General features: G+C 43.8%; 1 protein-coding gene across 5 annotated transcripts in view; it reads right to left on the bottom strand.

The window, feature by feature from the left end:
• ANKFY1 (ankyrin repeat and FYVE domain containing 1) overlaps positions 1-24,456 on the bottom strand; it is a 76,698-nt gene that overhangs the window by 19,462 nt on the left and 32,780 nt on the right. For 2 of the 5 annotated variants that reach the window (XM_059046668.2, XM_067021540.1), the window contains exons 5-15: positions 20,167-20,290; positions 18,884-19,033; positions 17,428-17,593; positions 13,597-13,801; positions 12,266-12,334; positions 11,590-11,789; positions 6,326-6,423; positions 2,964-3,198; positions 1,905-2,003; positions 1,511-1,664; positions 617-785 (exon numbers count right to left, since the gene is read on the bottom strand). In XM_059046668.2, the coding sequence (XP_058902651.1) occupies positions 617-785; positions 1,511-1,664; positions 1,905-2,003; positions 2,964-3,198; positions 6,326-6,423; positions 11,590-11,789; positions 12,266-12,334; positions 13,597-13,801; positions 17,428-17,593; positions 18,884-19,033; positions 20,167-20,290 (1,669 nt within the window). Of the gene's footprint in view, positions 1-616; positions 789-1,477; positions 1,665-1,904; positions 2,004-2,963; positions 3,199-6,325; positions 6,424-11,589; positions 11,790-12,265; positions 12,335-13,596; positions 13,802-17,427; positions 17,594-18,883; positions 19,034-20,166; positions 20,291-24,456 lie in introns of all 5 variants that reach the window. The other 3 variants (XM_067021537.1, XM_067021539.1, XM_067021538.1) reach the window with 2 other exon arrangements.

Raw genomic sequence — 24,456 nt, 5'->3', positions numbered from 1 at the left:
TCATATTTCAGGCCCTTCAGAAAACTGAATGAGCTTCTGGGGCTACCTCCACTTTTGGAGACTGTCTTCTGAACAAGGGGGACAAACGTGAGATTTGAGAACTTATCATTGTGGTGACAGTGAGGACATCCCACAGCCAGTTAAGCCACCACCGGAGCAGACCCCTGAGGAAACGCCTCCGCTCTCTTGCTTCTTGGTAGTCTTCTTGATTAAAGACACCCTACGAAAAGGTGTTGGCCAAGGCTACGTTGAACCACAAGTTCTTTTTTGGTACGCGGGCCTCTCGCTGCTGTGGCCTCTCCCGTTGCGGAGCACAGGCTCCGGACGCGCAGGCTCAGCAGCCATGGCTCACGGGCCCAGCCGCTCCGCGGCATGTGGGATCTTCCCAGACCGGGGCACGAACCCGTGTCCCCTGCATCAGCAGGCGGACTCTCAACCACTGCACTACCAGGGAAGCCCCTCAAGCTTTTTTAACATGACTTTTGACTGCTTGTCCTTGACCCAATCTGTTACTTGGTAGATCTCATGCTCCTATGGTTGCTACGGTGGCCCCAAATCCATCTCTGACACAAAATATTCCCACGTGTAAACCAAGCTGAAGTTGAGCTTGTCTCACCAGAGTGGATGCGATGTCCTCCAGATTATTTGCCAGCGCAAGCCACAGTGGGGGGTTCCCCTTCTCATCTGGCACAGACATGTCAGCTCCTCGGGTGCATATGGCATCCACGACAAGGGGAAGCTGATTTCTGATGGCCAGCTGAAGAGCTGTCTCCCCATCCTGAGTCCTGCTGAGACATGGACACCAAAACCAATGTTTGTATCTGGGGCCACATGATAAAGGCCAGAGTCCACTGTATCCCTTAACACACTTCACCCACATTCATTAATATTCTTTCAGAGAAAGTTAACCTGTCAATAGCATCTGTCCTTCCTGTCTTCTTAAAAAACGCAGCCAGGCTATCCTATTGCACAGAAAAGATAACCGCCAAACATCCCAGCATGCTGAAATCTTACAGGCATTCAGCTGCTTTCAACAGCGCCTGAATAAAATGTCACCCCAACTACCCACTTGACAAAACACTTTCACCCACTCAGTCACTCTGGGTCAGCTGACATTGGAGATAAAGATAAATTCCTTTGAAAAAACAAAAATAATAAAAATTTAACTGTGTATTGTCACCCCTCAAGCCTTTTGGTGATAGCTCATCTGTTGGAATGTTCTTCATTATAACTGAAATTCCTACTTAAACAACTGATTTTGGACTGTCCTTTTTAATGAGATTTGTGCAGTACTGTGGCCCGGTCTTGAAAGGTTCAAATAAGAGCAAAAGCACACAATTCTCCTTCTGAGTCTACGATTACATTTAACTACAACACGTCATTGCTACTTTTTCAGAGTCATTGTTTCTCTCCCTTTAACAAGGAACAAAACTCTTTTCTACAAGCAAGGCTATGAACCGTCTCAACGAAACGTGACCTGGTGCCGTGGCGAAGCGCTGTTCCAGCCCACCTGACGTTTATGTCCGCCTGGTGCTCCAGGAGAAAGAGCGCACTCTTGCTGTCCTGCCGCTGCATGGCCATGTGCAGCAAGGTGTGCCCGTCTGACACGGTGTCGTTGATGCACGCCCCAGAGCCCAGCAGCTGGGCCGCGATCGTGTGCATGCCTGGGACAGAGACAAGCCCCGATTCACGCGGGCTCAGCTTCTCCCGCTTCATCCACCTCTTACTACAACAAACACCCTCTCGACTTTGCAAAGCCAGCAGTTCTCCACTGGGTATTATGGGCTGAACCCAAACAGAAAGGCTGTCCTACAACAAATGATTAGATCCAACCCTTCCACCTCCTTTCCCCTAGCACCCACTGTCTGGCGTATGTCCGTCTGCAGCCTCTGGCACCGCCTTACCAGTCCATAATGCCAGGCCCAGCACAGTCTGGTCTTGGGAATCCTTGAGGCTGAAGTCCGGGATAATTTGCAGGTTGTTGGTGGCATGAAGAGCATTAGCTAAATGTTTTAAAAGAAAAAGAACACTTGACGTCACCATCCCATGGATCCCATGTAAAGTATTCCAGAGAAAACCACCTCAGTTTCGAACTCACTGACTCATCATCTCTATACAAAGATAACTGATAAATCTTGTTGTGGGAAGTGGAAACCAAGACATTTGATATTTGGGAGCAAAGTTTATGAGGAAAAAAATGAATGGTTTCAAAGGTTAAAATACTGAATTCTTCACAAAAGGAAAACAGCGTCCACTATGGAAACACACATTAATTACTTGATTACTGAAAAGAGGATCAAAACAATGCCCTGGTGACCTTTCCCTAACACATAAGTGCCACCATCGTATACCTCCTGCGGGGGCTAAGAAAAAGGCACAGCCTACCGAACACCGCACTTCCTTCCATAAGCTCAGTGCTAAAAGATGCTGGCCTCAACAAGGACGCAGGAAAGAGTAAAGCAAATTTCAAGACAGGAAAGAGAAAAACTGGAAGATGACTTTCTGAGGGAAACGGGCCTCCCTCGTGGCAGGGGCTTCCCTCGGCCCCTCTTTCTGGCTCCTCTCTCATGGCTCACCTGCCAGGGAGGCTCAGAGGTGGACGAGAGAGCTGACCGGCTCACGGAAGACCGGCGGCGGCAGAGTTTGCAGAGACAGGGCTCGCGCCAAGGCAGAACTCTGCTTGACCCGCACTGAAGTGGCCTGGGGCCACACCCCAAAACAACAGAGGAGCAGCCAGAGACTCTACAACTTAACCCCGTGCGTGAAGTGGGCAGGCCCCATCCTGAAAATGTACGCAGGGAAAAAGAGTCGCCGGAGCCAGAATACATGCTTATCTGGTTTGACCGCAAAGGATTTTTTGAGTAAGGAAACTCACCAATGGAAGAAACATCAACTCTGTCATTAACTACTCAAAACCACTGTGCAGGGGTCACAGTGATGGGCAGTGACCCCTAAGCACCTACCTTTTTGCTCCAGGATGACAGACACCACATCTGGATGATTGTAGGCAATCGCCATGTGCAGTGGTGTCTGCAGGTAGACGCTGCTGCCGCCCGCCGAGCTGGGCAAGGAAGCAGGCTCCTTTGGCGAAGGCAGGGCCTCCTCCGTCTGTAGGTTTGGGTTGGCTCCCTGCTGCAGAAGCTCAGCAGTGAGGTTGGCCAGGCCATGCCGACAGGCCGTGTGCAACGGGGTTTCTCCCTGAACAGAAACGAACAGTCCCAGTCAGAGCACTTCAGGCTAGGAGGCCCCTTCACAAAGGGACAAAGACAGCCTACGTGCTGCAACTCAGGTCCCCAGGGCCAGGCACAGCCCCTGGCTCATCCTGTCACCAGCTCCATGAGGTCTGTCCCACTCCTCAGGTCTCCTCTCCTTCCCTTTCTCCTGGGCCATCATCCTTAGTTCCTCCAATGTCCTCCCATCACCCTCCAAACACCCTGGGTCCTCATCTTCTGCATTTCCACCCTTCACTTAGTTTTTAGAATTATGTTGCTAATTATAAAAATAATACATTACTATTATTATTATTAAACAGATGACCTCCGAGCGTCACTAAAATAACACTGTAGAGATCAGAAAAGCCTCACATCCACAGCCCCAGAGATAAGCGGTGCTGTCAGTCGACCGTCACGGCTTTTTAACCCCCTCCAGCACACTGATGCCCTGGTTCTTTCACCAGCTTGTATCAACCTCATCTTGAACTCTGATCAAGAAACACCTCTTTCCCCGACTTTTTAAAATTAAAAAAAATTTAATTGGTATTAGAGGTACCTGATTCAATATTCAAAAGGTGCAAGAGTACACAGTGAAAAGAAGTTTCCCTCATGCCTTCCCCCCCACCTACCCAACCATCCTCCCCTGAAGGAAACATTATTACCAGTTTCATGTTTCTCTCCAGTGACGGAATATTCACACAAAGACATATACACGTGTATATATGTGTGAATACATATACGTGTACACATGTACACACACACACACACACACACACACACACACACACACACACACACACGGGATCTTTTCACCCAAACAAACTGAACACACTGCTCTGCACCGGCTCCTACCGAAGTTACACATCCTCATTGTTTAGAGTCCAAGAACTTCACCTACAAGGCTTGCTGTGAAAAACAGCAAGATCTCACCTCGTTTTCCCTAAAAAAAAATTCTCCTTTCCCAGAGGGAACCACTTTGAATTCTTTCAGCGGGTTTTGTAATTTCCTCATTTCTAGCTAATGTGTTTTTATTGCCGCCTCTTGACTTTCCGGGTGTGGGATTCCCTGCGGGTCCTGCCACTGTGACCTCACTGGGTGATAAGGATTTGGCTCTTTCACTTCTTTCCCCCCGTGGACCCCTTCCCACCCCACCCTCTCCCTACAGCCTCCTCCTCGGGGCTGTCTTCCGCTCGGGCCCTTCCCCCCGCACAGCCTCCCTGGGTGCGCTTATCTTCGCCCATGACTTCTACCAGGGAATAAAAGCAGGACACTCTCAAACCCAGATCTCCAGCCTTATCTGTACATCCAATTTTCCCACTGCCTGCAGAATATCCCTGCCTGAATGTTTAAAAAGGGTTTCAACAATCACAAAATGGAATGCACACTCCCCACGGCAGTTCTCCCCCCTGGCCAGTCCCCTGCTTCTCTTCTTGGATCCAACACAACCGTCTTAACGCCTCTCCAGCCCTTGCTTCTGAGAGCCACAGAGGTAGGTCCCATGGACTGTCATTCTGCAATTCCTCTGAAACCGATCCCGTTGGGTCCAAATCTAGTATCAGAGGTCAGGACAAGCCGTTGCTTGTCTAGATGATTCCCCGCTGGCTCCAGCCTGGATCTCAATGGTACATCCACCCCACCAGCTATCCCAGGAAGCTTTCTCAACCCGAAAATGATCATACTGCTTGTCTATTTCTGTGGCTTTTCTCTTCCCACAGGATAAAGTCCAAGGACCTTAAACCAGCATTCCAGGCCCGTCTCCAGTGTCATTCTCACTTGCTTTCAAGTCGAGTCTCCTCTGTGCCTCTACATCTTAAGGTTTCAGCTTAAGGTTTTGCTCTGAAGGGTATCAGAGAAGGAACAGTTGGTAGACAATGTAGGCTCAGGGGAGAATTTTTTTTTAAGTTGAGTGACAGTAGAGCATGTCTGTATGCTATTAGAAATGAACAGTGGGCAACACTGATGATACAGGAGAGAGACAAGACAGAGGCAGACACGCATAATGGCAGGAGCAAAGCCAAGAAACCAGCCGCTGGTGCATACAGGGCCATGCCATCATTCTAGCAGGAGAGCAGGCCGGGTGCAGGTTTAGGTGCAGACAGATTAGTAGATTTAATGGTGGGAATAAATGGCGCTGCCCTCCCCCCGTGCTTCCACGACACACTGATTTGTCTCATATACCAAGCTTACTGTTTACTGCTTTGCCCAGCGCTGTTGAGAGAAAATGCAACTGTATGTTGTAGTGCCTGAGTCTTAATACTGGCTCCGTTATTTACGAGTCACTTAACCTCTCAGAACCTCAAGGTTCTTTACCCTGAAATGAGGGATTTACAGATATTGATAATGTCTCTTCAACACATGCTGCTCTAGATCCACTGTGAGAACTGAAAGGGATAACAGCCTTACAGCTCCTAGCACAAAGTAGCTGTAGAATAAATGTGATATTAAAGATAAACACATCCTCTCTGTCTGAAAATTATAAAGTAAAAATAACTATCAGTTAGTTTCTAATGTCCCAGATGTTATGCTAATAAGCACTTAAATTTATCATTTATTTTTATCTTAACCACACCTTATGAAATCAAAATTAACCCCACTTTACAGATGAGAAGTGAAGCTCAGAAACGTTAAGCAACTTGCCTAAGACCACATACAGCCGGATGGGAAGTGGGAAACCTAGTAAATCCAGAAAGGTCCAACCCGAAAGGCCCCCCTTTAACACTGCACCATCTGCCTTAGCTTGAGATACAGACTAAATAAACATTCACATAGGAAAACTTTAGCAAATGCAAAATGTTACAAAAAATTAAGATGCTAATATGGTAGGTTTTTGTGTCCATGTTTGCTAATCTCTAGTAGACCATGAAGTCCACAGTGTATTGTTTAGGACCTGACATACCACAAATGCTTAAGAAGTGGTTGCTGAATGAATGAGTCGATCAACCAATATTTGAGGATAAAAGCATCTATTAGACTCTGGTTTTTTAACAATGTCCATGTATATTTTTTTTTGACAAAAACTGAAGAGAATCTATTCTTTTTTTTCCTACCCATCCACCACTGCCATTTCTTCCACAGACCAAAGCTACTTCACCTGGCTGCCCTGTCACACTTACCCACTTGTTTCTGTGGTTGACGTGGGCACCATTGGTTGCCAGGAAAAGAGCTGCTGCCTCATTTCCTGCTTCAGCTGCCTGCTGTAGTAAGCAATTTCCTAGGAGAAAATGGGCATATTCATTCTTCCATTTGCATAAAAATGAGGTCAAGTTCCACAAGGCACCACACCCTGCCCTTCCCTACCACCTTTCACAACTTACAAGCCCACACCAGATGCAGGTGACATTTAAGTCTACACAGGTACCCTGTGTGTGGACACAGAGACTCAAATGAGCCTGTGTGGGGAGAAAACACTTGGTCTGGAAGTCAGAAGACATTCATTCCTCCCTGGATTTCCCACTAGCCACCTCCTAGGACCAAGGGGAAGCTATGTCTCCTTACCAGGGTTGGTTAGAACATAATTTCTCAACAGCAGTGCTACCGACATTTGGGGCCAGATAATTCTTTGCTGTGAGGAGTCTGACCTGTACACAGTGATATTTAGCAGTATCCCTGGCTTCTGCCCAACAGATGCCAGTAACACTCTCAACCTTATTTTATTTATTTATTTATTCATTCATTCACTCATTCATTCATTCATTCATTCATTCATTCATTCATGGCTGCGTTGGGTCTTCGTCGCTGCGCGCGGGCTTTCTCTAGTTGTGGCGAGCGGGGGCTACTCTTCGTTGTGGTGCGTGGGCTTCTCATTGCGGTAGCTTCTCTTGTTGCGGAGCACGGGCTCTAGACACGTGGGGTTCAGTAGTTGCAGCACTTGGGCTCAGTAGTTGTGGCACACGGGCTTAGTTGCTCCGCGGCATGTGGGATCTTCCCATACCAGGGCTCAAACCCATGTCCCCTGCATTGGCAAGTGGATTCTTAACCACTGCACCCCGACCCTCAACCTTATTGTGACAATCACGACTGTCTACAGATGTTACCAAACGTCCATTGGGGGGCTGAGGCTTGGGAAGTCATCTCTGAGAACCTCTGGGGTAGATGACCATTTTGAAGACACTGCTCCTTAAATACTTTAGTTTTACTCCTATGGCCTTAAATATGTTTGTTCTTGGCTTAGAAATGTTTTACTTCGCACTATTACTCTTCTAAATAAAAATCTTAGAAAGAAAAAAACAATAGGAAAAACTCTCTTTGACATAAACCGCAGCAAGATCTTTTTTGACCCACCTTCTAGAGTAATGAAAATAAAAACAAAAATAAACAAATGGGACCTAATTAAACTTAAAAGCTTTTGCACAGCAAAGGAAACCATAAACCAGATGAAAATACAACCCTCAGAATGGGAGAAAATATTTGCAAAGGAAGCAATGGACAAAGGATTCATCTCTGAAATATACAAATAGCTCATGGAGCTCAATATCAAAAAAAAACCAAACAACCCAGTTAAAATGAGTGGAAGACCTAAATAGACATTTCACCAAAGAAGACATACAGATGGCCAAGAGGCACATGAAAAGCTGCTCAGCATCACTAATTATTAGAGAAATGCAAATCAAAACTACAATGAGGTAGTATTACCTCACACCTAACAGAATGGCCATCATCAAAAAATCTACAAACAATAAATGCTGGAGAGGGTGTGGAGAAAAGGGAACCCTTTTGCACTGCTGGTGGGAATGTACACTGAGGCCACTGTGGAGAACAGTATGGAGGCTCCTTAAAAAACTAAAAGTAGAACTACCATATGACCCAGCAATCCCACTACTGGGCACATACCCTGAGAAAAACCATAATTCAAAAGGACACATGCACCCCAATGTTCATTGCAGCACTATTTACAACAGCCAGGACATGGAAACAACCTAAATGTCCAACAACAGATGAATGGATAAAGACGATGTGGTACATATATACAATGGAATATTACTTGGTCATAAAAAGGAATGAAATTGGGTCATTTGTAGAGATGTGGATGGACCTAGAGTCTGTCATACAGAGTGAAGTAAGCCAGAAAGAGGAAAACAAACATCGTATATTAACACATATATGTGGAAGCTAGCAAAATGGTACAGATGAACCTATCTGCAGGGCAGGAACAGAGATGCAGACGTAGAGAACGGACATGTGGACACAAAGTGGGAAGGGGAGGGTGGGACGAATTGGGAGATTAGGATCGACATACATACACTACGGTGCATAAAACAGATAGCAAGCGAGCGGGAATATGCTACAAAGCACAGGGAGCTCCGCTTGGTGCTCTGTGGCAACCTAGACGGGTGGGATGGGGGTGGGGCTGGGAGGGAGGTCCAAGAGGGAGGGGATATAGGTATACATAGAGCTGATTCACTTCCTTGTACAGCAGAAACTAACACATTGTAAACCGATTATACTCAATAAAAAAAATTTTTTTTCTTCTTTTCCTCTTGAAATGGTTTTAGTCCCAGAACAGTGTTTTCTCTATTAAAATCCATTTCCTTCTTGGATAAACACAAGTCTCACGTTCTACAGCTATGCTATTTGAAAACTCAAAATAAATTAAATACCAGGACTAAAACCAAGGAAAAGCAACGGGACAAAGTACCGCTTTGTTTCCATGCCATTTTTATCTTTTCCCTCAGAGAAAGTGACTCCACGCCTAGTTGAGAGTCTTTCTAATTGAGAGACTCCTAGTAAGAGTCCCATTTTCACTTCTGTAGTCATGCCATGTACACAATAACTAAATCATATACCTCCCTACAGAACAAAGATAACCTGCAACTGCTAAAACAGTACTGATATGTCTATGAAAATTCAAAGTATATAATGTAAAATTGACAGAACTAGCAAGAAAAATGGACAAATCCATAATCGCAGTGACCATTTCTAATATACCTCCCAGAAACTGACAGATCAAGGAGTCCAAAAGTTAGTAAGCTAATGAGTAAGATCTGAACAGCACAATGAACAAGCTTGATTTAATGGACGTAAACAGAGAATGCTACATGCATCCTACAATTAAAGAATGCAATTCTTTTCAAGTACATGTCAGACTTTCATAAAAACTGTATCTCTAAGAGTCTAACATTCAAGTCCGAAACACCAAAGAACCGATCTCTTACATGTCACACTCTTCTATAATGCAGTTAAATCAGAAATCAGTAGAAGTATGGTCAATAAACAACAAACATTTATAAATTAAAAGCTATTTAGTAACTATCTGATTTCCACAGGATCTTTAGTCTAAAACACAGTTCTGCCTGCACTCCCTATCCTGTAGTACTGCTGCCTTTAGCTTTTATGTCACCCAAAGGGTGATTTCATTTGACCTTTATTTAAAGTTAATTATTATCTTTTTTTTTTTTTTTTTTTTTTTTAATGGTATGCGGGCCTCTCACTGCTGTGGCCTCTCCCGTTGCGGAGCACAGGCTCCGGATGCGCAGGCCCAGCGGCCATGGCTCACGGGCCCAGCCGCTCCGCGGCATGTGGGATCCTCCCGGACCGGGGCACGAACCCGTGTCCCCTGCATCGGCAGGCGGACTCTCAACCACTGCGCCACCAGGGACGCCCTATTAACTCCTTTTAGGAGAAGGGATATTTAGTATCTTTTTTTTATTTTTTATTTTTTGGCTAATTCCCCTCATTAGTGGCACTTAGCCATGCTTTTATACACTGCTAGCACTCAATACTGAACCATATGGAATCCTGTTCCTTAAAATATCCCCATTTTTTATTTAGTCAGATCAAGGACATATTCACATTAAAACAGTGGCTCTCAAAGTGTGGTCTTTGGATTTGTAGGGGTTCCTCAGAGTCCTTCAGGGGGTCCAGGAGGTCAAAACTATATAATAATACTTGATGTCATCTGCTTTCTTCCCCTGTGCTGACATTTGCACTGATGGCACAAAAGCGATGGTGGATCAAACCGGGGAGGAGCCTTAACACCAGTCAAGGCAGGGGCCCCCAAATGTACTAGTGGTCGTCACCGTGCTCCTCACGGCCATGCACTTGGTCAAAAAAATAACCAGTTTCACTTACGGTGGCCCTTGATAAAGCAGTAAAAGTTACTAACTTTAATAAATCTGAGTACATGTACAACACTGAGTACGTGTCTTTGAAATTCTGTGTGACAAAATAAGAAGTATGCATAAAGTATATAAAGTATGTTACATCTGTTGTGTAACAAATCACACAAGTTGTCTCAAAGGAAAGCACTTGTGCCATTGCTTCACTGTAAGCTGAACTAACAGTTTTTTCATGCAACACCATCTCTACTTGAAAGAATGACTGATTAACAAACTATGGTTATTCAAACCTGAGTATTTGACAGACAATTTCTTAAAAAGTAAGCCTGTCTCTGTAAGAAAAACAACTGGCGATATTTCCACCAAATGACAAAATTTGATCTTCCAAGTGAAATATTAGAATTTTGGAAAACTTTTGTCTGCAACTGTAAGTTTAACAGCTTCTCAATACTGAAAGACTTTTCCAATGAGATCAGTGGTGATATTAATAAATGTGATTCTAAAATAAATGAACATTTTGAAGATCTGCATAACTCAGTGAAACAAGATTTTCCAAATGACTAAGGCATGATGTTACAAAATCACTCATGAAGAAATCCATTCAAAGCACACACGGACCGTGGATTTTATATAACAGAGTACAAAAAGTTCACTGATATAGTTTCAGATTCCATATTGCAACTAACCTTAAAAAACTTATCCCTTGATAAATTCTGCTCGCTGTAGCAGCAAAGAAATAGATCCACAATTATCTGAAAAGGCTGTTAAAATATGCCTCGTTTTCCAACTACATCACTGTGTGAGGGTATTTTCTTTAACCAAAACAACGTATCTCAAAAGACTGAATACAGATGCAGATACTAGAAACCAGTCACTCTTCCAACTAAATTTTGTTCTGAAAGTTATTCTTCATAAAAAATGTTATATGTCAACATAAAATGGTTTGTTGTTATTATTATTAATTAATACATCTTAAAAAAATTTCTCAGTTTTAATTTCTAATATGGTAAATACCAAAGATATCACTGAAACAAAAGCTCTTTGGGATATAATTTTTAAGAGGGTGAAAAGAGTTCTGAGTCCAAAGAGACTGAAATTCACTGCATTAAATAAATAGAAGTGTTTCAGCTTAAAGGACTTATCGAGTCTGGCTAGATTTTTGGAAGCACAAGATCGGGCTTTTTCTTATGGTTAAAATTACATACAAAATAATTCTCATAATAGCATGCCGTTCAGTTTTTAAATTTTTGGTAAAAACACTGACACAATATTTCATGGGGTCTCCAGACTTGAGCATCAGCTCTTAGGGGTCTGTGTTTTACCTGTTATTGTATCAGGTGCATTGGTGTTGCTGCCACGCTGAATGAGTCTGGCTGCAAAGCTATTTTCATCAAATGAAGTCCCATTTACCACAGGGAGGTCTTCAAAGGGATTTACGGACTGGTCGGAAGACACAGTGATGTACTGCACGGCAAGCCACAGAGCTGTGCTGCCCTCGTGGTCTTTCAGCTCTAAATCTAATCTGGAATGAGGAAGCGATGTGAATAGCGAGTATAATCGTCTTCTGACACTCTGTACTGTCAACAGCCTCATTCTTTCTCTTTGTACTTTATGAATGACAATTTTTTTTTTTTTTTTTTTTTTTTTTTTTTTTTTTTTTTTTTTTTTTTTTGCGGTACGCGGGCCTCTCACTGTTGTGGCCTCTCCCGTTGCGGAGCACAGGCTCCGGGCACAAAGGCTCAGCGGCCATGGCTCACGGGCTTAGTTGCTCTGCGGCATGTGGGATCTTCCCGGACCAGGGCACGAACCCGTGTCTCCTGCATCGGCAGGCGGACTCTCAACCACTGCGCCACCAGGGAAGCCCATGAATGACAATTTTTTATTTTACTTTTACTTATTAAAATGGATAATGCTAAAAGACATTTTAAGAGAATCATTTTTCACTCACAATCCCACCCTCACAACTGCTTTTTCATTTCTCCATGTCTCCCTACGTACTGTTTACACTGCAGCAACTGGTTGAACACGTATTCATTCCTGGCCATGATGGACAAGTGTAAGGGAGACCTACGGGACGAAGAAGAGGTGTCAGTTCAGCACAGGCCCAGTTCAGGACTACTCACAGCAGGAGACAACTCGAATCCACAAGAGATTCCCCATTTCTGCCAGAGTTTCTTTTTCTATCCTGACAAAGTTTTCCAAAACCATGACCAAGTATCAAAGGAAGAAAATGGATTTGATTACATGTTATAATGTATTCAGTGGCCAAAAGAATAAGAATCAATAAAAGGGAGAGATATAAAATACTCTTCAATTAAATACTGACCCTCATTGAACGTATATGTACTCATGTTTTTAAAACAAAACAGTAGTTTCCGCCATAGGTATGCCTACTTTCCCCTACGTATCCTCCACAATTCTGAAAAGAGATTTTGTTCTTCCCATAATTCTCTGTTATACTCAAACACATTATGAGTGGCAAGGGTAGGAACTGACTAACCACTCTTCCCTGCTTTTATTTAGCCCTCACGTGCCCTGAGGAGGACGGCCACCACAGAGCACAGGCACTCCCCGGCTGCTATCTATCTCAGAGGCACAGAATTTATTACACTTGCGGGAAAAAATTCAGGAATCACCAGAAGAAAAAAAAAAAGAATGCGATTATTCTGGGAAATAAGGTAATTAGGACATTATACTGAGTTCATGGAGATCCACCTTATTTAAGGACCTTACTCATCACACAAACCTATTTTCCTACTCCGACGACCTCACGGTTATTTCTTGAGAGGGTTTTTGAAAGGTATAAAATACTGAGCTGCTATGATAAGAAGTGGGTTCCCCTAGTGTTGGTGATTCAGGTGGCTTAACTCCCTTCAATGCCTCACACACTGCTGTCCCAGAAATAAGCAGCCCGTTCTCAGATTCTAAACCACAAGGAATCCTCAGCCAAATGTTTCCGGGAAGGGGCAAAAGGAACAGGACAACGGCTACCCGTGTGCTGTGGAAGAAGACGGCAAGCTGTGTGCACAGAGCTGTCTAAAGCAGAGGTATTTACAGGAAGGTGCAAATGGAGCTTTGTGGAGATGACAGAACTGCTTAAAAGACCCAAGGACCTCAGTTACCCAGGATGGGAATGGTTTCCCCAAACGCCTCTGGCCTTAGTCATCTCTCTCATTTGCAAAATGAATCAGTGTCTGGAACTTCCATAAAACTCAGAGTGAATAATGCTGAACTAAAAAACACGAAGTCCCCGCCTGCCAGTTACGTGCCACCATAAAATAACATTCCGGGAACGGTGCTCAGAGCAGGTGATCCGCCCCCCGACTTACCTGCCCTTGCTGTCCTGCATGTTGGGGTTGGCGCCAGCCTGCAGGAGGGCCTCTGCAATCTGTGCCATCTCGGACATCACATCTGCCGAGTGTTTTTTTGAACCGTACGATGCTACAAGGTGCAACGGTGTCTCCTGGGCACCCAACGTAGCAGCATTGACAAGGGCCCCGTTCTTAATGAGGAAAGTGGCAGCAAAGAGATCTCCTTGAAAAGAAACAATAGAAGAAATGGTCACATATGACAACACACAGGGCAAGCTTTTCTGACCAATGCTTCCTCAAAAAGGTACCAGTCAGTAACCGTAGACAAAGAAGATCTCATCACTGAGATCACGGACTTACATACTCAAATTCAACTTCTGATTACCTCTTGTCAACTGTCCTGACCCCTCGCTTCAACGTCACTTCATAATTTTAAGCATACCAGGCTTCTATCCTTCAAAGGTCATTAACTCTCATAAAGGGTTCCGAGATTCCTCCACAACACAATTTATCTCCCTCTCTCATTCTTGACCACAGTCTGTAAACCTGCTATACTTACAGTGGCTTTTACAAAGGCACTTAGGAGAAGTTTTCCTTTATATCTTGCAACACCATTTCATCTTCTTCAACTATACGTCTGCTGTCCGAATATCGAGAATGGGGCTTAGGATTTCAGGAGTGGCAAAGCTCTCAAGCCTGTTAGCTGTATTCCTGTATTAGTCATCGGAATAATATGAGTTTCATCTAGTCTTCAGTAGACATGGAATTTCAAAATCAACTGGTTTTCAATATTTCCCATCTGCTCTATTCTTTCTTCCAAGGGACCATCTTGCTGGAGAGTGTGAGCTCTGGCACTGATGTGGCTAGGCCACCACAGGCCCCTCATATCCCGATTGGTCCATGTCTGATTTATTTTTGTATCTACCACTGTCTTATGCAAAACAGGAACCAGGGAAATGTTTGCGAAGAAAATGGATTGACTGGTTGAAGTTATAAGGTTCCACTTTAACAGACTGGCTCTAATTCCAATCAATTATGATTTGGGGGAACTTAAAGAGTTCTCTAACCAGACCCTTCTGAAATCTTTTCATTCTTCTGTCCCTGATTTTTTTTCTTGGGGGGTAGGGGAAGATACAATCTTTACCAGCATCGTGTGCAAAGGACCAAAGCTTAGATTTCTTTACAAAAAGATGTCGGTAGAGCTCTGAAAGTAGCAGGTAACATGCCTATCAGGGATTAGCCTGGGTCAGGCCTTTGCTGTCCATATGTACAAAGACATAATAGGGTTCTCAGTAGGGCCCTAATGTGTAATAGGAACAAACCCCACAGGGATTCAGTCTAGGAGAGAATATGTAAAAACAATGCATTAGCAATAGAATAAAATATACTAGAGAAAATCACTTACATTCTGGAAGTGGAAAGAAAATTTAGAATTATGAGGACAGAGAGCCTTAAAATGAAAATCTGATTAATAACGTACTGGGGGAGAGGTGAAATGTGGTTTCATTATGTTTAAGCTTGGCATATATTCCAAACTAAGTAGTAAACAGACAGTAAAGCTAAAATACGTCAATGAAAAACTTATGATACACTATACACACAGGTGATAAACTGGTCAATACTGCACACAGAAATGAGGGTACAGATCAATGGCTGGATTCAGATGGATAGCATAATACAAAAACTTTTTATATCTTAAGTCCTCCTAAAAGGAATCATAGCTTTTAGATTAGATTTACTTTATTCATAAGCGCTGAAGTTTGCTTTTTTAACTTACACGCATATACATACATACAATATACACACCCTACACAAAAAGTTATTTAGGAATTATTGGCAACTGAAAATTGATGATGTTTCACATTAACAGAAAGTCAGCCCATGGATATACAACCGAGAGGAGATAGACAACTGACATCTGAAAAGCAGAACAAAGGGAGGGAATAGAAAATGCCCAAAACACCATTTATAAAGTTTCTGTCAATAAGAAAACTTCTAATACGTTTTAGAACGATTTCCATCAAAAACCATTAAAACGGGCTTCCCAGGCTTCCCTGGTGGTGCAGTGGTTGAGAGTCCGCCTGCCGATGCAGGGGACGCGGGTTCGTGCCCCGGTCCGGGAAGATCCCACATGTCGCGGAGCGGCTGGGCCCGTGAGCCGTGGCCGCTGGGCCTGCGCGTCCGGAGCCTGCGCTCCGCAACGGGAGAGGCCACAGCAGTGAGAGGCCCAGGTACCGCGAAAAAAAAAAAAAAAAAAAAAAAGGTACTCCGTGCTCCACACCAGGCCACACTGCCACGTTCAACCATCAAGTTTACCATGCCCACACTGCAGCCCACATGCTTGCAAGCAACTAATAAATTCAGAGCAGAAGATTAAATCATCTGCAAATAAGCACCATAAATGCACCACCAATTCTTGGCAATTCGTGTAACTAAGCAATCATCAAAATATTTAATAACTCATCAAAGATGTTTTTTCATCATACATAAGAATTTAAGTCCTTAAGAGGAAAGAGACATAATTCTGAGATTGTTTTTTTAGTAACAAGTTTATTTGTTTCCAAAATAAACATTTCAGACACTAAACAGTATGGGAAAGAATAGTTCCTGATGTGGTGGAAACTCTCCCCACTGAACACACACCCAGCACTCAGCATCCAATGGCTTTGCACAGTATGGAGTGGTGCCTGGGAAAAATGCATCTGCTCTTGACACTGACATACTCTAAGGATTTCCTTCCCAATGATGAACAAAATTTTCCTCTCCATCAGCCAGCATGCTTAACACTCTAACACATGACTTAGAGGGATATTTATATTAAAACCTATGCCCAAAAAGGGCAAAGCCACAGCTGCAACAGGACCTTATTTGAAGTAACTACATTCCACCAACTAGGAGCAGCTTGTGAATAGTAAAAGTGTAGCAGAGATAATAACAGTATTAGCACAACTGGAAGGTTAAACGTACATGATTAAGATATGGGGAAACCATTACACGTATTCTGTTTTTGATGTCCGCATGTAAACAAAAAAGTGGCCACCGCCAAGTACTTCAATCCAGTCATCTATCCCTCTACAAAATGAAGGCTTTGAGATTTGAAAGGTTTCTTTCCATACTGGAACTCTACCCCTATACAGCTTTCCACTCTGTCAAAAAAATGACTACTGCAAAGTAGAGTCAGGCAGGATCCATTTGGGACTTAAGAATTATTAAGGCCATGGGAAAAACAAAAGACTAGTACTTGTTTCCCTTTAATTCAATAAGGTGAAAATGCTTTGATCGTAATTCTATCACTTACATAGCTTCCCACTAATAATGACAATGTACTCCAACACAGCTACAATTTCAAATAACTTCCCAAGAACAAAATGAAACTTTATCACTTTGTCATGATCTAGGAGAAGTCTATTCTGTAAAAGTGAAAACTCTGAATCCAAGAATATGTTTAAATATTCGTGTTCTTGACACTTTCCCTCTCTTACAGTAACTGATACAAGTAAAGTCTTCCTAGCACAATTTCTGGAGAAAGTGATGTATTGAATAAGCAAATAACACATCAATTGCTTACAAGTAAAAGGTACTTTTTCTATAAGTACCATCTTTCTAGCCGTCTTCTGGGAGTCCTGCTGACATTCTGAAGAGCCTAAGCAACAAGGCATAAGACAGCAGCTCTTCCATCTCTCTTCTGACCCACTGATCACAAACTCTAAATCATGTAGCCTGCAAGTACAGACTCAAGAAGGCTTTGAGGATCTGTGGAACAGGAAGAGGGTCAGAGAGTCTTCAAAAGTTACCTGGATAAAGGTGAAACTGCCCACTGCAAAAAATATAAAATACGCTTCTTCCTACCTCTTTGGATGCCTTTATGTAACAAGCTCCAGCCATTCTTGTCCACCATGTCCACGTCAGCTTTGTGACTAACCAGAGTGGTGGCGATACTCTCTAGTCGTCGTGAAAGGGCCAGATCTAGAGCAAGATCTCCGTTATGATCCAACTCATTCAGCTTCCCAGGGAGCTGCACAGAGAAATTTTTAAATCGGCACCCATCCAGTAGAGAATACAACTAAAGCTCTCACACCTTGACTCTTGAAAAGCATCTCACACAAATGTCAAATTTTAGTCCTATAACTTACTCTAGCTTACTCTCCAAATTCAACTGAATTCACAAACTTCTCTCAGGCCTCCTCAGGGCTCATGCCTTTCAGGGAGCCCAGGACTAACGGGGATCACAGAGCAGGTGCAAACACCATGGAAGACAGTACAAGGGGGAAATGCAGACAGTGCTGCAGGAACACAAGTGTCAGGACAGAGGTTCAGAGAGCCTGAGGGGAAACAGCTCACATTTTCACAAAAGACTGTGATTTAACTATCTAATTCCTCCTAGCAGTTTAATGCCTCCCCCACACCCTGGACACCCAGGATAAGACACATGACACAGCCATCTGTCAAGAGTGGCTACATTTCTTCTAAGGTGGTGCGGTAAGCAGAATAACAGCCCCCGAAGATGTCCACGTCCTAATCCCCCAAACCTTTGACTATGTCACCTCACACAATGAAAGGCACTTGGCAGATGCAGTTACGGTTAAGGACCCTGAGCTGGGGAGAGTGTCCCTGGACTATCCAGGAGGGCCCAATCTATCTAATCCCATGAGTCCTTAAAAGTGAAAGAGGGAAGTAGAAGAGTAGGTCAGACAGTTGTGACACGAGAAAGACTTGATTTGCCACTATTGGCTTTGAAGACAGAGGAAGGGGGCCATGGGCTAAGGAAATGGGGTGTCTTCTAGAAGCTGAGAATGGCCCTGACTCAGCTGACAGCCAGAAGAAAATGGGCATGTTGGTCCTATAACCACAAGGAACTGAATTCTGCCAACAACCCAAACAAGCAGGCTTCCCTAGAGCCTCCGGAAAGGAACACAGCCTGCCAACACCTTGACTTCTAGATGGGTGATGCCTGTACTGGACTTCCAAGCTACAAAACTATAAGATAATAAATTTGTGTTGTTTTAAGCCACTAGGTTTGTGGTAGTTTCTTACAGTAGCAAAAGGAAAACTAAAGCAGATTTTGGTACCTAGAAGTTAAGTACTGCGGTAACAACTATCTAAAAATGCAGATGTGTCTTTGGAAGTGGGCAATGGGCAGAGGCTGGAAGAATACTGAGAAGCATGATAGGAAAAGCTCAGACTGCCTTGAACAAACTACTAGTAGAAATATGTACATTAAAGACTGCCAGCAATGGCTCAGAGAAAGTGAGGAGCATTGTAGAGAAGAACAAGAGAAGTACAGTTTGGGGAAAAGGTATAGTACCTGTGAATCCATTTCAATTAGATAAAGGAAGACCACATCTTCTCTCTCCACTTTGATAGCTTTATGTAACGGGTACTCAGTCTTGGACTTGATCATTTTGTATAACAACTGAGCACTCATGCTGCTGAAGTCCTCCTTTCGTAAGTCATCCTAAGGATTAAAAAGACAGTGAAAAACAGAACAGATTCAACATATCAACAATAACGACAACTGACATTTCTTAAGAAGCCTGTGGAACGTGTCTGGCCCTATTTTAAAGGGCTTAACATTTCCCAACTCATTTAATCCTCACGAAAACCCTATGAGGTAGGTACTATTATTATCCCCATTCACAGATGAAGAAAGTAAAGCATAAAGAGGCTAATTAGTGTGCCCAGCTCGCACAACGAGTGAAGGGCCAAGCCGGGGTCTGGAGCCCAGAGGCCCACCTGCCCAGCGAGGACTCTTCACCACAGCACTGCCCCGCCCCTGGGTGAGACGGTAAAGCACAGGCAACACGGACATGCCACAAGGACGAAGTCACAAGGAGCCCTCCCTGAGAGAACAGAGCTCTCCCCCTCAACCCCACAAAGGAGACAGCTACAGAATTAATCAGAACTTCCACAAACAATTCAGTCCACGGAGTCACCATCGCTCTCTACTGTTGCAGATCTCTAAGTTTCTACCTACTTTAGCAGAAAGCAGGTTACCGTTCCTGTTTCAATTCTTTAAAATCCAGTTCTTTAAGACACTTTTTCTCATAATGCTGTTGAGTACCGAACAATTTGCAGAAACTAGGTTATAAACATAGCCCTAGCCACGATTTTATGAAAAATGCAAAACAGGCAACAACAAAGAAATGCAAAACCTGTCTTTATGCTGAAAGCTACCTCAGAAGAGCGTGTGTCAATTCCACAGTGCCCTCCACACAAGGAGAAGGCAGGGAAAGCCCGGAAGGGGAGCTGCCGAGCACGGCAGGCCTGCTGGCCCTACAGCAGCACCCGCTCCCGGGGCTCAGCCTCCACTCCTGCAGGTGGAGGGTAAAGCGGGCCTGTGTCCCTCCGTTCCAAGCCCGCTTCTTGGCCTGAGCTATCTTCTGCTCCTCTACTCCGAAATCAGAACTATGAGATTTTAGAGCCCAAAAGAATCTCACAGATCATCGAATGCGACTACTTAGCCTTCAATTTTGTTATGAGAGGAAATGAGGGGCCAGAGAGGTATCCTTCTATGGAACCAGGTCCCAAGGCCCAGTCTTCTGACTTCCAGTGAAGGTGCTTTTCCACACCTCTCCGTCTCACACTCACCCAATGACTTGCGATAATTTCTGCACAGTAGTTCATCAGCGTGCTGGCATGCAGTTCCTCCGCAGTCTGATAGAAGCGGATACAGTTCCTGACATTCACCAGGGACATCACACCCTTCTCACACCTACGAGACAATTTTAATGATCAACAGTATTGTTAGGACCAATTTATTCATAAACAAACAAACCAAAGCGATAATCTGTGTACTGCCTGACCATGTCCAATAGCACTGAAGTGTAAGGTTTAAGCAAAGCAGCTACAAATGAATTGTAGCTGAGTTACTATATTTTGTAAGTCCTAGAATTTCATTATTATATTGCTCATTCCAGTCAGAACCAAAATAATCTGTAAATAAATATGTTAAGCATAAACCCCCAACTGCCTTGAAAGTAATCACTTGAAACTCGGTAATCATACCACACAGGCAACTGTAATATCAAACACGCAATGCATCAAATTCAGTCCTTTGATATTTAATTGTATGGGACACGTTTGCAGTTCCCACTAGCACAACTCTATCATGCAACCAGTGTGGCTTAGAAATCACTTCAAATAGGAGGCTCTATGCCTCAATAAATGAACACCTCCTTAAAAGTCTTCCCCAAATGGTGATCTATATGGTATGTGAATTATAACTCAATAAAGCTGATTTTAGAAAGCCCACTTTAAAAATCTATCATGTAGGGCTTCCCTGGTGGCGCAGTGGTTGAGAGTCCGCCTGCCGATGCGGGGGTCACGGGTTCGTGCCCTGGTCCGGGAAGATCCCACATGCCGCGGAGCAACTAAGCCCGTGAGCCATGGCCGCTGGGCCTGCGCGTCCGGAGCCTGTGCTCCGCAACGGGAGAGGCCACAGCAGTGAGAGGCCCGCATACCGCAAAAAAAAAAAAAAAAAAAAAAAAAAAAAAAAAAAAATCTATCATGTATAGAAACAATTGAGTTATGAGTCAAACTACAGTACACCAGACAGAGAAGAACTGGCTACGACGGAGGTCCCAGAGCCTGGTAACAACATGACAACAACAGCAATAATAACAAGACTCTCACAATCACTAAGAGAGCCCCAACTACGCCAGGGAAGAGAGGGCTGCACGCAGACCTCTGGTAGCACAAAGCAGGCACACGCATGTCCTAGACTAGAAGATGCAGCACTGGGAAGGCCCACACTTCCACTGCCCCAGAATTCCTGGAAACCCTGGTGGGCCTCCACAGCACAGGGCCCGGGGGAAGGAGGCAGGTGACACGGCCCTCCCATCTCCTTTGCCTGAACATCTCCCTACAAATCAGGCTCACCTCCAAGGGCAGTCGAGAGGCCTAACGTGGCATCAGGTATTCCCGGACACCCCACCGCTGCTTCTGTCCCCAGCTCCCACAAAAACCATGTTCTGATCACAAGGGCAGCATACAGTGCTGAACGCAAAGTGAACCGTGAGGTAAGAAAGACCTGAGTTGAGGCCCATGGAATTTGAGGGGCCAAACCACACGAGCTCCCTGTGACCCCACCTCCTCCCCTGTGAGACATTACTCTATCTCAGAGGTTTAGGGGATCTCTGTGTGTTTTCCAAGATAAAGGAAAACTATGTAAAGCCTTGCACAGTCTGAGGTACATAGGAGGTATGCCTGCTTGCAAGCTGAGGTCCTTCTCAAGGAAGCTGCATAATTTAATAACTAATACGAATGGGTTTCAGTACTACTATAAATAAGAATAACTGGGCTTCCCTGGTGGCGCAGTGGTTGAGAGTCCGCCTGCCAATGCAGGGGACACGGGATCGCGCCCCGGTCCGGGAGGATCCCACGTGCCGCGGAGCGGCTGCACCTGTGGGCCATGGCCGCTGAGCCTGCGCGTCCCGAGCCTGTGCTCCACGACAGTGAGAGGACCGTGTACCGCAAAAAAAAAAAAAAAAAAAAAAAAAGAACAACTGATTGGCTAGCGGATAACTCCCAATTCCAACAAGTGAGGTTTGGATACCAAGGGGAGAGTGGGAGATGGGGGAGGAAAGTCATGAGAAAGACCTGGGAAGGAGGGAGAACAAACTTTCTAAACCTCATAAGTGAGACCTTAGGCTAGGAGCAAGAATAATCGTGGAGTCATTTCTCCATCTGGCAGTAAATGCAGGCACCCATTTTATTCCAAGACCTGTGCTTAAGTGCTTTGTTTTTAAGCTACACAGCTTGCTGTGAAGAAGCATCTGCCCCAGGGCACTTTTAAATCAAATTGTCACAATATCTAAATAAGTTACTATAATAATGAATAACAATGTTCTGTTTCTGAGCCTCTGCTGTCTGTACCACTCGTTTCCCCAAAGTATTAGCAGACTGACAGCAATGTTTGCAGTCATTCTGACCCAGGCTATGAAATCAGAGCATTCCAGGAGAAAAGTCCTCTTTTCAGGTACGTGAAACTTTTACCACTTTTACAATGACAAATATTCTAAATGTCCTAAAACATGGTGTGATCTCAGGGAGTACTGACTTTACAAAGCATTTTTACAGACAAATGCTGAGAGTCTGAAAATTCCATTCCCCTCCTAACTACTGCCAAAATCCACTGCATCAACATACTCAGCTATGTTTCACGAAGACAGATGTTTTGTTGCAACTGGCGGACACACTTCATTTTCACTCAACTCTGGGATCCCAGAGTGCCATTCACTACTTGGAGAGCCTCTAAATAGTAACCGACATGATTTACACAACCGGAGAACATGTAGTTATATCTAAAAGCTCCGATTCTCGGCTCACATCTTCTCTTTGAAAAGTAGCAAGGCAGACTAACTTTCCTCTAAAGGGATTTTGTTGCTGTTAATAGACGTTTTTAAGTTTAGAGTACAAAAGGGACACAGATGCACAAAAATGATAAACCTAATTTTTAAAGTACAAAGTCAAGCATATACTCAAGCGTCCCACAAACTCCTGTCTAGTTTTTTATCATTCCCATGTGTGAATATAAGGCAGAAAAATTACTGAAAGAATGAACAACAAAAGGTTAACAGTGGTTGAATTACAGACGATTTCCTTTTTTTCTTTATATCATTCTACACTTTCTAAATACTGTAAACTGAATATGTAGTTAATAATCAGGAAAAAATTACACAAACTGTCAGTTGTTAGCATACACCATTAATTCTCTCCTTTTTTAAGAGCATTTTCCTGATAATGCTTATGCCCAAAATTTCCTTTTCATCAAACTGGTGATAGCATTCCCAAACCACCAAGACCCCTACATTGCAAAAATGAGCAACACCGGCTTCACATTTAACGGCACACATTTGTGCTGAGGCCCTTTCACTTACTATTTCAAATGTGTAATTTCTCCTGCAGACAGCAGTGGGCGCTATGTGACCCTTCAAAAGCCAACAATTGAACCCGCTACTGGGTCTCTTCCATCCCAGCCCTTACTTAACAAAGCCATGACAGATAAACTTAATGCCCACATCCAACAACACAAGATTGAGCATCTGGTAATGTTGACAGTTATGAAGCCTAATCAGTCAATAAACAACAAACATTCTAATTAAAGAATCCATTACACAGATTACAATTATCTAAACTACTACAAGCTGCAGGGCACTTTTATCAAAGCAATTTAATTTACAAGCAAGTTTGACAAGGTCAATGGGAGAAAGCTCAGGAAATCTGGGGGCAGAAAAAGTAGATATAAATCACGCTCAATCTAATTAAAATTCTTCTCATTTCACTCCCAGATGATTCAAAAACTCACCCAAAGAAAGGCCCTGACAGTAAAGTTATCTTTGCTAACCTAATACTATATGTACCTACAAACCTTAGACCTGCTTGTTTGGTTTTTTTTTTTACTTATTGGATTTAGGTATTAAAATGCACTCAAGCCCACATCAATCACAGACAGTCAGGAGTAACCTGTGTACTTGACCCGTGTGGGGCACAGTGGGCCATCTCAGGGGGAACATCAGCCTCATAATGAAAACAGAACAAGCAGCTCTAGTAGCAAGGTCTCTCTTGACTCACTGAGGGCAATACAACAGGTGGAATGCCTCTTGATAGCTGGAACTACCTCTCCACCCACCCAGGAAAAAAGCCATTCCTTCACGCACGCAGAATACAAAGGATTACTAAGTGACATAAAAAGACGCTCCATCCACCAAGCTGACTACCAAGGGCCATATCTCCAACAAAAACTAAAGGGCATTTTGCTTGATATCGTCTGGTGAACGTTTTGTTTTCTGTTGTTATAAAGGCCAACCCGGGAGAGCAACAGAGAAAATGCAATATAAAAAACATAGGAGGCTATCTCCTTGGAACCTAAAAAGCAGT

The sequence above is a fragment of the Kogia breviceps genome, chromosome 19 (assembly GCF_026419965.1).
Source record: "Kogia breviceps isolate mKogBre1 chromosome 19, mKogBre1 haplotype 1, whole genome shotgun sequence".
Taxonomy (NCBI): Eukaryota; Metazoa; Chordata; class Mammalia; order Artiodactyla; family Physeteridae; genus Kogia; species Kogia breviceps.
Note: the sequence above shows the minus strand (reverse complement) of the source record. Positions and strands in the feature narration are given on the sequence as shown.